General features: G+C 42.0%; 1 protein-coding gene across 1 annotated transcript in view; it reads left to right on the plus strand.

The window, feature by feature from the left end:
* The first annotated feature begins 735 nt into the window (after positions 1 to 735).
* The window catches only part of qless (decaprenyl diphosphate synthase subunit 1 qless), a 120,518-nt gene continuing 107,657 nt past the window's right edge, over positions 736 to 13,596 (plus strand). Inside the window, exon 1 of the mRNA XM_071674594.1 lies at positions 736 to 979. Within this exon, the coding sequence (XP_071530695.1) occupies positions 821 to 979 (159 nt within the window). The 5' untranslated portion in view covers positions 736 to 820. The remainder of the gene's footprint in view (positions 980 to 13,596) is intronic.

A 13,596-nucleotide genomic window follows, 5' to 3' on the forward strand; every position in this document is an offset into this window, starting at 1 on the left:
AACCGTCAGATAAACAAGAAAAAAAAATGTTCGGTAAGAGCACTATCAAATTCAATATCCTTTCCTTTGAATATTCTTACCTCGCATAGGAAACACTTTGATCCACAATTTCCTTTATGTTGGCTGGGATCCAGACTGGGGATTTCTTACAGGAATATATTCACATATCATGTAACCTGCAACTTTAATACATAGAAAAGAAAAACGCGTGGTGACTAACCGGCTCTCAATACATAAAGGAACTGACTCGAGCACGGCATATGTAGATATCCCTTAATTCTCTTTTCTTTTTAACGCTGTGGAAGGATGGCGAGATAAAATGAATCATGATTTTAGCACAGAATGAAACCATCTAGATATAGCTGTAGTTCCCTAGAATTCCAAACTTTACGTCGAGGTATCTAAAGATGGCAACAATATTTCAAATGATATATTTGAAATAAGGTATAGACTAAAATGAATGATAATCAAAATGAGAAGTAGATGAAGGGAAACCGCGGGGCGGCTACTTGCATCTTAAGAAAAGTGTCATCAGCCTGAAAAGTGCTGGTCATCTATATGTAATATTTCAAATACTTTTCACATTATAGAAAAACTAAATCCCAATTCATCAACTTTGAATTAGTTCAATTAACAAGATTTAAAGACTAATAAGATCATTTGATGTAAATAATTTTTGAAAATGGTGTATGGCAACGGTAGAGCGCCTGCGCTGTGGCGGTCACCTCGCCGGGCTCGGCACTCGCCAGTGTATCGCTGGTGTACTCGGTGGTAGTACGTGTCTGTAAAGTTAATTCGTAACTGTGAGTCTGTTTAAGTCATGGCCAGCTCAATGAGGGGCCGCGCTGTTCGTCTACTTGATACTCTCGTTAACCAAACATTGGTGAATTCATCAAGGAATATATCCCGTTCAGTTAGTGGAGACGTTATTTGTGGAGTTAATCACGGATGTTATATATCAGGATTGGCTTTTCAAATGGTAAGTGCAGTTATTTTAAGGTCAATATTTTTCCGGGAAACTGAGCCAGGTCTTGGCCCCGGAACAAGATACTGTAGCCGGCTACCGTCGTCTGCAGGTATAGTCATTGTTATGGTGTACGGAAACATCAGAACAGGGTATTTTAAGTCAAGATAATACCGTCGTTCTATTCTTGATAGCTCTTAGATAGCAAAAACTGGTGTTAACGTTAAGAACAGAGTTCGCATAGTATTCTACAATGCCGAGTGTGTTCGGTTATGCCACCCGATCAGCTGATGGGGTTACGAAACGTGCAGACGATACCATGTTTGCGACCGATGTACGGGATCACAAATGAGAATTACAAAAAGACACTCCAGGCTCAGACGAGAAAACAAGTTTTTTACGTACTTTTGACCCTATGACGGTATGTCATATTAAGTAAGACCTTTTGACATTCATTAGCAAGGTACGTTTATTCATCAGATACGATTTAGTCTCTCGGTTGATAAAAAAAAAGACATAAGAAGTTCACTCAACTCTGCCGGTGGAAGAAAAAATTTTCAGGCCCGCAGATCGATGACGATTACGTAACAACCAGTGAATGTTATGAAAATATATGAAGAGTATGATAGTGTATTGGGATTGACATAATTTCACAGTTTGACAAGAAGTAACTTCCTCTATAATTTTGTACAAAGTAATTAAAGATATTAAAGACAATGAAATCAATTATATGGCTGAGTATAGTACTTAAGACTGATCTCTTCCTCGATAGTACACAAGCGCTAGTATATTTAAGTAGAATGCTGTGTTTTGTGGTTTTAAGCTGACTTGCAAACTGTGTCCTTCTATATTGCTGTTCAAAATATACGTAATCAAATAATGATTAGAAACTATTAGTTACGAGATGCAAGATTAAGATATATTTATCATATGTAAGCCTATTTATGAGATTTTCAAGACTGGCAATGGTGATTCTGTATTATATATTATTTCTCAGGTGTTTATCATATATTATTACTTAGACACTGGTACTTCAGTGTTTATAACCTGACATTATTCATGTGCAGTAGAATTTTAGACTTTACTTTGTAAACTTGCAAAAGTGAAGGTGATTTGGAGTTAAGGAATGAGAAATTTGCCATTTATGGGTAAGTAGTGTATGTACTAGACTAACTAGAGAGTATGATTTGGTACATTCCCCGTCCCTGGAATAACGTGTGTGTGTGTGTGTATATATATATATATATATATATATATATATATATATATATATATATATATATATATATATATATGTGTGTGTGTGTGTGTGTGTGTGTGTGTGTGTGTGTTTCATATGTCCTGTAATTATTCATCGACCCAATGATTGATCTTTATACATCTAGGTAGAGAAGGGGGCCAAGTGAGGATTTTCCCTTTTAGGCTCAGTCCTCTGTTAACGCTACCTCGCTAACGCGGGAAATGGCGAATGTGTGAATATATATATATATATATATATATATATATATATATATATATATATATATATATATATATATATATATATATCACGAGAAAAAACGAAACCCGGTAAGACGAGTGCACTTTCGTATATATTCACATCATCAGGGAGATTTAAAGAGTTCATGTATCTTTCCTGACGAAGTGATTGTCCACGAGAGTGCAATCGGCGTATCGTGTTTCATCTTTACTCGTGCTTATCAGCAAATAGTAGATTACGCATATCTGAGATAGTATATATATATATATATATATATATATATATATATATATATATATATATATATATATATATATATATATTCCTGTGAGTCCACGGAGAAAATGATAAGTTCCCAAGTGCACTTTCGTGTAATAATCACATCATCAGGGGAGACGAGAGAAATATAAGTCAGTTGATATACATCGAAAAGACGAAGCTAGGCAGATCTGTTATGGGCTTCTTATATACAAAATCTTAGAAATGCAAGACCTTTTGATTTTAGGCAACTCTTGTTTTAGATATCTAAGCGTCAGTATTTTTGTTTATATATTGCTGACACAAACAACCATTTGTTACAGCCAGATTCTCTTCATTTTCTCTTGTAAACTGAGGAGTGGAGACTCGAATCTGCAGGTTTACTTGCATTTTGGAAACTCTTCATACACTTTCTTAAAGGATCAGGTTACAAATCTACCAAGTTAAGAGCAATGCCAGGCAGTCTCTAGGGACTTGTTAGTGTTCATTAATCCCTTCCACTTCTGATCTCGTCCAACCTTACTCACGGTAATTAAGGGTTAGACATTGAACAAGAAAATCTATAAACACGGGTTTCATTTGGATTTGGCGCATGAATGGAATGAAGACTTGTGGGTTAATGGGATGACTGTCTCTAGAAGTAAATTAATTGATAATGAATAATTTGATTTCTGACTGCGTAGCTGGACAGGCTTGAGAGAACGGAGCCCAAGAGGTTAATGAATTGATAATGAATGATTTAATTTCCGACGGCGTAGCTGGACAGCCTTGAGAGAGCTTAGCAACTGGAGGCGTTCGTCTGAAACGTTTGTGACCCGGCGGCAGTCGGCCGTGAGTATCCATATCGCATATTTTAACTGTTGTCTCCAACAAATCATGAAATATGTGATTTTCCAGTATGGTCTGTTGACCTGAGCAGAATGTATGTAAGATTGTTTGCCCGTGTGGTGACACTCTCCATTATTACAAGAGAAGTCAATCCCTCAGTAGCTAATTACAATGTCAGTGGATTCTGTTTCGTTAGGGCCTTACTAACTTTTCAGCTAATTCAGAAAGTTGCTTACGTTTGCTTCTGAGGTCGAGTAATGGGCCGGAGATACATTACGGGTGCTCTTAATTTTTGGATGTAAGGGCTTATTATGCAGGTTTGAGGAGCGGAGGTGGTTTGCGTTTAGACCGGCCGAGTTTGGTGTAAGGAGTATTGAAGGTGGCGTCCGTGGGGATCCTGTGGCTAAGTCACGGGTGAGCGGCCCCGCCACCGCTGCTGGCCAGAGGCCCTGTGAAAGCGGCTCACGTATACGGTACTGAACGTCATGTATCCGGCATGTGGGACCCGTACGCTCCACGACATGGCCCCTTCCGTATTATACGCGAACTACATGGCTCCATCGCCTAGGATACGTCAAGTATTCTACTCGTAGTGGCAGAGATGTGAAGGACGTAGGTAAATAGATGCCTTCTGTTTGTGTAAGTGATTCCTGGTCATGCAGATTCGTATCTTAATAGGGGCTACAAATTCATCATCTCAATGTTTTCTCAAAATAAATTTGAATTGGTTTCACAATGTTCATATACATATTTCGAAACAAGTGAGCAGAAGAAAAAAATATTTCTCTGTGAGAATGTGTAAACAATACCAAATTTTGTTTCGATACTGTTGCCACGAACCAGTGCCAGAACGCATTGCCTTGATCATTTGTGCACTGAAATTGTAATGATATCCTGACTGATGTAATTATTCTCAGTCTGTCGAAGGATGCTCTGGAAGTATGTAAGGCTTGTAAATAGACTGTCGGCGAGTGGCGACCCAGCACACTCCTTATTGTTTATCGCTCACGTAGCGTTACTGAGAGACGGTTTACACACCGGGAGTGGTGTCATACATGTGGATCAAGAACACCTGCAACATCACAGCTTACGGTAAGTGATGATCAGGAATCACTGCACTGTACCCTTGAGTTATCGTTCATTGACACAGGTGTGACGAATCAGTGCACATAGACTTCTGTTCTCACGAAGCCTATATCCAAGACAACTTTTCAAGGCCATTGGGCAAGCTTCCCGGGCTATATCTTGGGACTTAATTGGATGGAAAATGGGTCACTATTATTTGATTTAATCTTACGATCCCTTAGCTGTCGGCCATATCTAAGGATTGATTTTGGTACTGTGCCAAGCCCCTGCACTGCATTTATTTTATTTATTTCTAGCTCCTAAACTGGATATTTTTTTTTCTTTAGTTTGACACAATAGGATGTGCACAGCTGCTCCTATATGTAAAATTGTTGTGAGTAACAGTCGATGGGTGCAGGCCTGGGTTGTGGTAAGGCAAAGATTATGTTAATGATTTTGTTGCTGACCACCCGGTGTGTAGTACAGCCACCTGACGCACTGTGAACTCGATGATGTGCATCTGGGTCTCGCAGACCGAACTGTTGAGGCCAGGCCTGTGAGTAGAGATGAACCGCTGAAAGTGACGTAAGGTTACGTCCACCCTCTAGAATCTGGTCATCTTGTTTGTGATCTTACCCAGCGTGATTCATTACATACGGTATTCATTCCACCGAAAGTCACCCTCTGATGCGTGAGTCGACCGACCACCTGGCGCCTACATTCACGCCAGTGCCGGCACCGTAGCCCCAGCCAGCACTCGGCCGTGTGGTCCAGCCATCTGGCTCACATCTGTAACATAGTCATCACTCTACCGCCCGTTATAGTGATCTACACTTGAGAATAAGACTTAGAATAAGTTCTGTATTACTGCATTCCTTTTCTCTCAACTTTCTCATCTCCTTTCACTCGAGGTGTACTTGATTTGAGCATGATTTGCCTGTGCCATGTCGTCGGTCGCTAAAAAAAGTAAAAAATCCATTTATCGTGACAAATTGGCTCATGTCACAGCACCTCTCTTGATAAGTCTAGAATTCCTTGTTCTTTATTACCAAGTCATCATTTATATTAATCATTTGAAGCCCTTTTAAGTAAGCGACGTGACACGGGCAAAACATGCCCGCAATTATGTCCATGTCGGATGAGAATATAAGTAAGAGAAAAAGATCAAGAAAGTAAACACGGCTCCGTGGGTCTTTGTAGACCTGAGTCTTAAAGGTAAAAAAAAAAAGTTTAGGAAGAGGGGAAGATGGAAGAGAATTCCACAGGTTCACTGTGTTCTTGAGCACGGCAGGTATTCTGTTAAAGGCTAGGCTGCAAGGGCTCTTGTAAATAGACCTTGGATATGGTGGCCTATCCTTAACAAGGCTATCACACTCAAGGGAGGCAACCTTGTGTCAAAGGGTTGTCTGTCTACTCGAGGGTGGCAATGTTGTGCTAAGAGTCGTACCGTCGTGCCTTCGAGTTTAAGGGTCGCACGATGCCACCAGAGATAATATATATTTCACTTCAGTTATATAGTGGCGTTGACATTTCGTATTATTTTAGGTTTAGCAAGAGATATGTATATATTTTTTTTTCAGCACCCCGACCTTTTGAATGGTATCTTCCAGTTCAAAAGTTTCTGACAGACTTCTGGTTCTGAGGGCTCGTAAAGTAATTGCCCGGCTTTACGCAAGATTACAGACTGTGGAAAAGTGGTGTGTGGTATGCGAGAACACCTTGCAGAAGATTTCCCTCGTTTCGTAATCATAAGAGTTCCTTTTGTTTGTTAATTGGATATCGAATCTTTTCGTCAAACAGTTTATGATGCAGACTGTATATATATATATATATATATATATATATATATATATATATATATATATATATATATATATAGATAGATAGATAGATAGATAGATATATGTCACATTCCTTCACGGTGAGAAGGTGACTTGGTCTAACCATATAGTGGCTAGGATACCTTGGGTGGTGTGTGTGTGTGGTTCATTCTTAAGAGAAAGTAAGCGAGATCTAACTCCCTATGAGTTTGTAAGCTTGCAGTGCTTTCCTGAAGGGTGTAACTTTTTAGGGCTTCTGTTGACTGGATGTCAAGAGACCATTGTTTTCAATATCTAACTGTTCCTCTCTCTTATCTACCTTATCTGTTGGGACGTGTTCAGGGGCAAGTGATGTTCACGTTTATCTGTATAGATAACTCTTAACACACAACTCCTATTCACATATTTGATTGTGTCATTTACTTAAGCACTTGTGTCATATGTGTGACTTTCGTATGGACACCTGTTTCTTCTTGAGAGAAATTTACTGAAGTGGAGCAGCCTGACGCAAGATTAGAATACAGACCATTCGTACCCTGTCGTCGGAGCTAGGCATCCTGGAGTGGCAGTGTTAGAAATGCCACTTCGCAAACTGAACACTCTTGGTCAGTGAAGGCGGCGGTAAAGAAGAGTTGCACCTTGCTCAAACATAGACACACACACACACACACACACACACACACTCTTGCCGGGAGTCATCAATCAACGACATGTGTTGCTGAGGCGGCTCCCGTCAACCATATCCGGCTTAATGGTGTCCTCTTGCACTATCGCGCTGACACCTGAAAACTTGGCCCAGGTGACGTCCGTATAGTGGGGACCTTAGACTGTCTGACGCTATTGGGGAAAATGAAGAACACTACAGAACTATATATATATATATATATATATATATATATATATATATATATATATATATATATATATATATATATATATATATATATATATATATATATATATATAAAGTCTATGTATGTACTTCTGCATATATTCATATATGAAATTATTCATTGTAGGACCACGAAAGTTTACTGTGTATTAAACGACGTAAAGCTCATTGGACACGTCGCTGTCGCAGCTGCTCTGGCAGCACATCCGATGAGGCAGCTGCGCGCGGAGGACCTGGTGCTTCTTGCAGTAACAGGTGGCGGGATCGACCGACCCTCACCCCCGGCCGTGGACCATTCGTGACGCTGGCCTCCGTGGCAGGACGCAGCCTTGTAAAAGCCAGCGAACCGAAGTCCATTCTACCAGGAAGTGCAAATTGTTGGATGGGAGCACCCTTCGTTGACAAATATATTGATTAGGTTTTATCGCGATGATGAGTTTTTAAACGGAAAGGAGTGTGTCGTATATCAGAAGCAGGAGACAGCCCGGTGCCAGGCTGTGATGTGCAGAGGGGCTGCGGACACCAGAGTTGGATGGACGTTCTTGTTTAATGTTCGTGTTGTGATTGAAAATGGCGCCACATACTTGTTGGCAGAACCGTCCCAACACACACACACACACACACACACACACACACACACACACACACACACACACACTGAAAACGTATATACACAAGTTGCACATACAGTGGATGTATTATGTGCTTACGTATACCTACATACATACGGAATCAGTCAACGAAACTATAATTGTTTACAGTCTGTGATAGGTCAAGATGGATGTTGGTAAATAACATTTAAGAGATGTTTTCCCATGTGTGCAGAACTCCCTTCCCGTAGTATATAGGTATTCATGCACACAAAATTACAAACATGTATAGACGAGAGAGAGAGAGAGAGAGAGAGAGAGAGAGAGAGAGAGAGAGAGAGAGAGAGAGAGAGAGAGAGAGAGAGACCGGATGTAGAGGAAAGGTTTCTTAACCTTTGCGACGTTTGAGATGGTTTTTATTCAAGGTTTTGCCCGAGCAACTGTCCCGTGGACGGACGGTGTCTGCGCTGTATCCTCGCTCTTGAAGTCATTGCTCTGTAAGTGAACATGCAACTCATCAGACTAACTGCAGGTATATATATATATATATATATATATATATATATATATATATATATATATATATATATATATATATATATATATTATTCATTTTATATTATTACTATTATCATTATTATTATTACTATTATTATTATTATTATTATTATTATTATTATTATTATTATTATTATTTTCATTATTACTATTTTCACTCTTGATCGCTGTTTCCCGGCTGTTAGATCCCTGGACAGCAAACGGCAAATGTATGGATTGGTGCCACAGCATATGTTGAGATTAGCGATAGCAGGTGTACTGGCAGCCAGCACCATACTTCTGCAGGGACGTTAGCAGGTGCCTAGGGCATCTGTCATGTCTCTGGCGGTAACGAGTCGTAACTGATGACACCCCTGGTGTCACTGGTTAGAGCCTATCCGTGTGATCCCTGGCGAAGGTGTGTTCGGCAGCACTAATATGACCGCCTTGCTTAGGGTCAACGACCAGACTTGGGAAGCCCAGGGCAGGGGACCCTTAAGTTATGTATAGGAATTTCCTGGAATGTCTCACTCCCTCTTGCGATGCAGCCGGACTACTTTTGCATACCATAATGAGACCTGTCGATAACTGTAGTACCCATGTGTGGAGGGGGAGTTAATTCATGCCTGCCTGAGTGTTAGTGTGCGTGTTTTTGGTAGTTTAGTAAGGAGGAGAGGTTGGGATTTGACACTGGTTTTAGGGCACAATGTCAAGAGACAAGGAGCTGTGAGCGACGCTCAGGTGGATGTAGAGTGCTGAGTCAGGGAGCTGTGCGGGGCTCGGGTGGATGTAGAATGCTGAGTCAGGGAGCTGTGGGAAACTCGGGTGAATGAAGAGTGCTGAGTCAGGGAGCCGTGGGCGACTCGGGTGGATGTAGGGTGCTGAGTCAGGGAGCTGTGAGGGACTCAGGTGGATGAGGAGTCAGGGAGCTGTGGGGGACTCGCGTGAATGAAGAATGCTGAGTCAGGGAGCCGTGAGGGACTAGGGTGGATGCAGAGTGCTGAGTCAGGGAGCTGAGAGGGATTCGGGTGGATGAAGATTGCTGAGTCAGGGAGCTGTGAGGGATTCGGGTGGATGAAGTGTGTTGAGTCAGGGAGCTGTGAGGGATTCAAGTGTTGGTGGTTGCTTGTGGTTCTTCCCAACACTTGATTAATATAACCATTCTGTCTGATGTAATCATTTACTTAATATCGCATATGCACTTTTGTGTCACATCCTTTTGTATTTCATGTACGATATGCTTTAGATTTTTACAATTTACCTGTCCTTACGTTATTAAGTGTTGCTCATAGCTATGCTTACACTATTCATTAAAAAGAGCAAGACCAAATAGCCGCTAAGTTTACAATGATTGTTCATTGGTCATCAGACTTACTGCGAAATGCAGTGGTCTTCTAAGCTGGGTGTGGCACTGGTTTTACCGGTGGACAGTCCTATGATGCAAGCGGAACCAGTGGTGATACCTCACTTCATCTTACTGGACATTAATTCCTGGCTTATCTGTAAAGCAGCCAGGTTCCTCCTCCCTGGGTCGGAGGCTTAAGGCGGCGGTGTGACTGGATGATTGGTTTTCGTGTGGGGACGTCTAGGGCTATAGCAGGTCAGGGACACTCCTTTGGCCCCGCTCCAGACACTACCAGCCAGCGAGGGTGTTTGTGTGTGTGGAGGACGTTCACCTCACCAGCCGCGTTCATCCTTGCCCCTCCACTCCTCCCATCTGTAGGTGTCCCGGATTGCTCCCTTACTGTAGCTGTCCTGGACTCTCCTTTCTGTAGGTGTCCCTCCGCCTCTTGCAGGTGCCCTGGATTCTTCCCGTCCTGCAGGTGTACCAGACGTCTCCCGACCCTAGTCCTGTAACGGTCCCGTACTCCTCCCGTCCTGCAGGTGTCCCGGAGTCTTGCCTTCCGTCCTGTAGCGGTCCGGCGGACTCCTCCCTACTGTCATGCAGGTATCGCGAACTCCTGCCGTCTTGCAGGCAGCGGGGGACCATCGCACCGCTGTCCGTGACGCCACAACAGCAGCAGCAGGAGGCCCACGCCAGCCAACGTCCCACATTTTTTGTTTTCACGTTTTCTCTGAACCGTTAGTTACCGGACTTACTTTCCTTCTTGCGTCCTCGGGCTGAAACCGCGGCTCCGTTTTGTTGGTAACGAGGGAACAGTTAGCTGGAAACCCCCGTCATCTGCCGTGTACCATGCTGGCTGCCGTGGTCAACACTCCCCCGCCTCCCCCCGTCAAGTACAACCAGCAGCACAACCAACCACAACAACCGCCAGCACCATATAACGTCGCACAACTGCTATTTCCTGGCTGATAATAAAGCACCAGTTGCGCTCCTTAGGGAAGTGGATACCGGTCTTATAACTGTAGCGGCCTCTCTCGTGTGATCTGCGGTGATCAAAAAAGAATTTGGGGGCATTTTGCATTTTTGTTGCCCCGTCTTTTCTAGGGAGTGAGCTAGGTGTGTGTTCCGTGAGGGCAGAGAAGCTGTAGATTTCTCATGCACTGTGGCCAAGGGAAACATTAGTGGGTTCGTGTGTAAGATTGTATTATTTTGAGATTATTCATCGTACGGAAAGCGCTTTTTTTTTATTTTTTTTACTCATATTTCTGGCTAAGGCAGCTGTCCTTTACCTGGCCATAACTAAAGGGTCGTTGTTCATTACAGAGGCTGTACATTCATTCCTGCCATTTCAGCTGGACATGGAGGCCGTTCACACTAACAGTAGTGTGGCCACCAGCTACCTCTCTACACCTCAGGTGTACGTCCAGTATATATAGGATCCTGCCAGTCCTCTTCTCCTTGGTCCATTAATTTCGTTCCCAGCTTCATGATCCTCGCTCTGTAAGGACTTTCTTCTAATATTCCGCCAGGCCAGTTCCGCTTGAGGGGTCCCCACACACTTTTACTGCACGTTCCAAGTGTGTTCACCAAGAGCACCCTGTCCTGTGGATGGTGTCTGGTAAGACTTGTAACCTGTGGATGGTGGTGCGTCATTCCGCGTTAACTCCTCAGGGTCGTCCTATGGCCCCTGTACCCTGTTGGATAGCGACAGAGTAATCCTTTACTGTCATGACCTCCTTAAGCTGGCGAGCGACGCTACAGATCATCTTTTAATCGGTGTCATCTTCGTCGACGTCTGTGTCGTGCCGACAGCCACGATAGGGACGGTCCACAAATTCTATTTAGTGTTCTGCTCTGCAAATTAGGCGGTGTGACACGCGCTCCGGGACGCTTATATTGCACACGGGTCCCAGATGTGTCTTCATTACCGTACGTGGCCGGGCAGACGATAGCAGGTTAACTTGTACCTAGCCAAGACTCGCACGCGAAAACTTTATAACCTGTATATGAAACCCAGACATAAATTGGACTCTCGTATTTTATATTACTTGTAATATTATGATGGTTGTAATATTCACAGTGAATGTGATTGTGGTACTTAACGCCAATAAAGAGATATAAATCATTGCATAACTGGAATGGAGAGTAGAATAAAAGACTATCACAAATGCTTGATCCCATACCTTAAGAACAGCATTTTCGTTCCGATTTTAACGTATGGGTTTTAATCGTAGGCTGACTGTAACGAACAAGAGCACATTAATCGCAACAGTAATGAGAAAAATGAGAAAAATATCAAGAAAGGTTAGGTCATATTTTACTCTAACCTAACCTTAACCTAATCTAACCTGACCTAGAAAAATTTGGAGTGGTGGAACCGAATTTTCAGGGAATTCGAAAGATATTAAGAAAGACCGAAACGCATAAAGTAACGGACCGGAGGTCCTTAGAGAAGAGCTCATTATCATACCGTTAACTTCCCAGATCAGTTATTGCTGAAGTGGCCGGAGAGTCTAACAGTAGGCTACTAAACGGATTCCGAGACGGCATATGAATGGGTTCCAGACGAAGACCAAGAAAAAGGTAGAAAGACAGGAAACTCTAACAAAGAATACTGTTCGAAGACTGGATAGATGATCATGTGGCGATGATTGAAAATGGATTGACTTCAAACTGTATATCAAAACGACCTACCTAGACGATGATATATATATATATATATATATATATATATATATATATATATATATATATATATATATATATATATATATATATACACCCATTTATCGATCACCCACACAGAAAGATGAACAGCTGCATCGGCTGTGGGCCGATTAGCACGGCACGCTCAAGATTCGAACCCCGGTGGGCCTGTACGTGATTTATAGTCAGCAACGCTAACCATTTACACCATGGAATATTTATTGGGTTTTCGCTTGACGCAGACTACCGGTGCCTTCTCTCCTGCATCGAACTTGGGTGTCACAGTATCATCATTATGGGAGAAAGGTGTTTTATCTGTTTGAAATATTTCACTTTTTTCGGCAAACAGGCAGATTCTTCGTTTAAAGTGTTTTTAACAATGAAAACTACATTGACGAAGAACTAGATTTCTCTTGTAACCATCTTGTTCTAGGAAACTGAACCATTCTAATATTAGGGTGTGATGTATTTTGCTGTATGTACATAACGCTGCTAAAAAGTAAAGAATTATTTGATATATAATTTTTTCTGTAAAATGATCAGTAACTAGGAATCTGTGTGTTTTTCCTTCTGATTTTGCATTGTCGGGTTAACTGTACCAGGACATGTGAAGCTTCCGGGGCAAAACCATGGAAAGGTTTGTGGCACCAGGCTGTTGATAGGGGGCTGTGGTTTCGGTGCATTACATATGACAGCTTGAGAGAATGATGTGAACGGATGCAGCTTTCTTCTTCTGTTCCTGGTGCTACCACGCTAACAAGGGAAACGGCGATCAGGTATCAAAAATATATGTATATATTCATGTGTGTGTGTGTGTATGTTGCAGGAATGCCCCTGCCTGAGGTTACACGGGTATAGCCCCAGGACCCCTTTGTAAAAGTGCTCCTGGGCTTGTATAATGATAATGGTAATTGATAATAATAATAATAATAATAATAATAATGATAATGATAATAATAATAATAATAATAATAATAATAATGATAATAATAGATGTATTAAGACAGAGACGAGTGTAGAACAGCGTGTTTCCGGCGCGTTTCATCAGTATCGCTTTACATGTGGTGTGACTCAGCCAACGACAAATACCCAGTGCGTGAGGCACCTTGGT

This window comes from Panulirus ornatus, chromosome 20 (assembly GCF_036320965.1).
Source record: "Panulirus ornatus isolate Po-2019 chromosome 20, ASM3632096v1, whole genome shotgun sequence".
Lineage (NCBI taxonomy): Eukaryota > Metazoa > Arthropoda > Malacostraca > Decapoda > Palinuridae > Panulirus > Panulirus ornatus.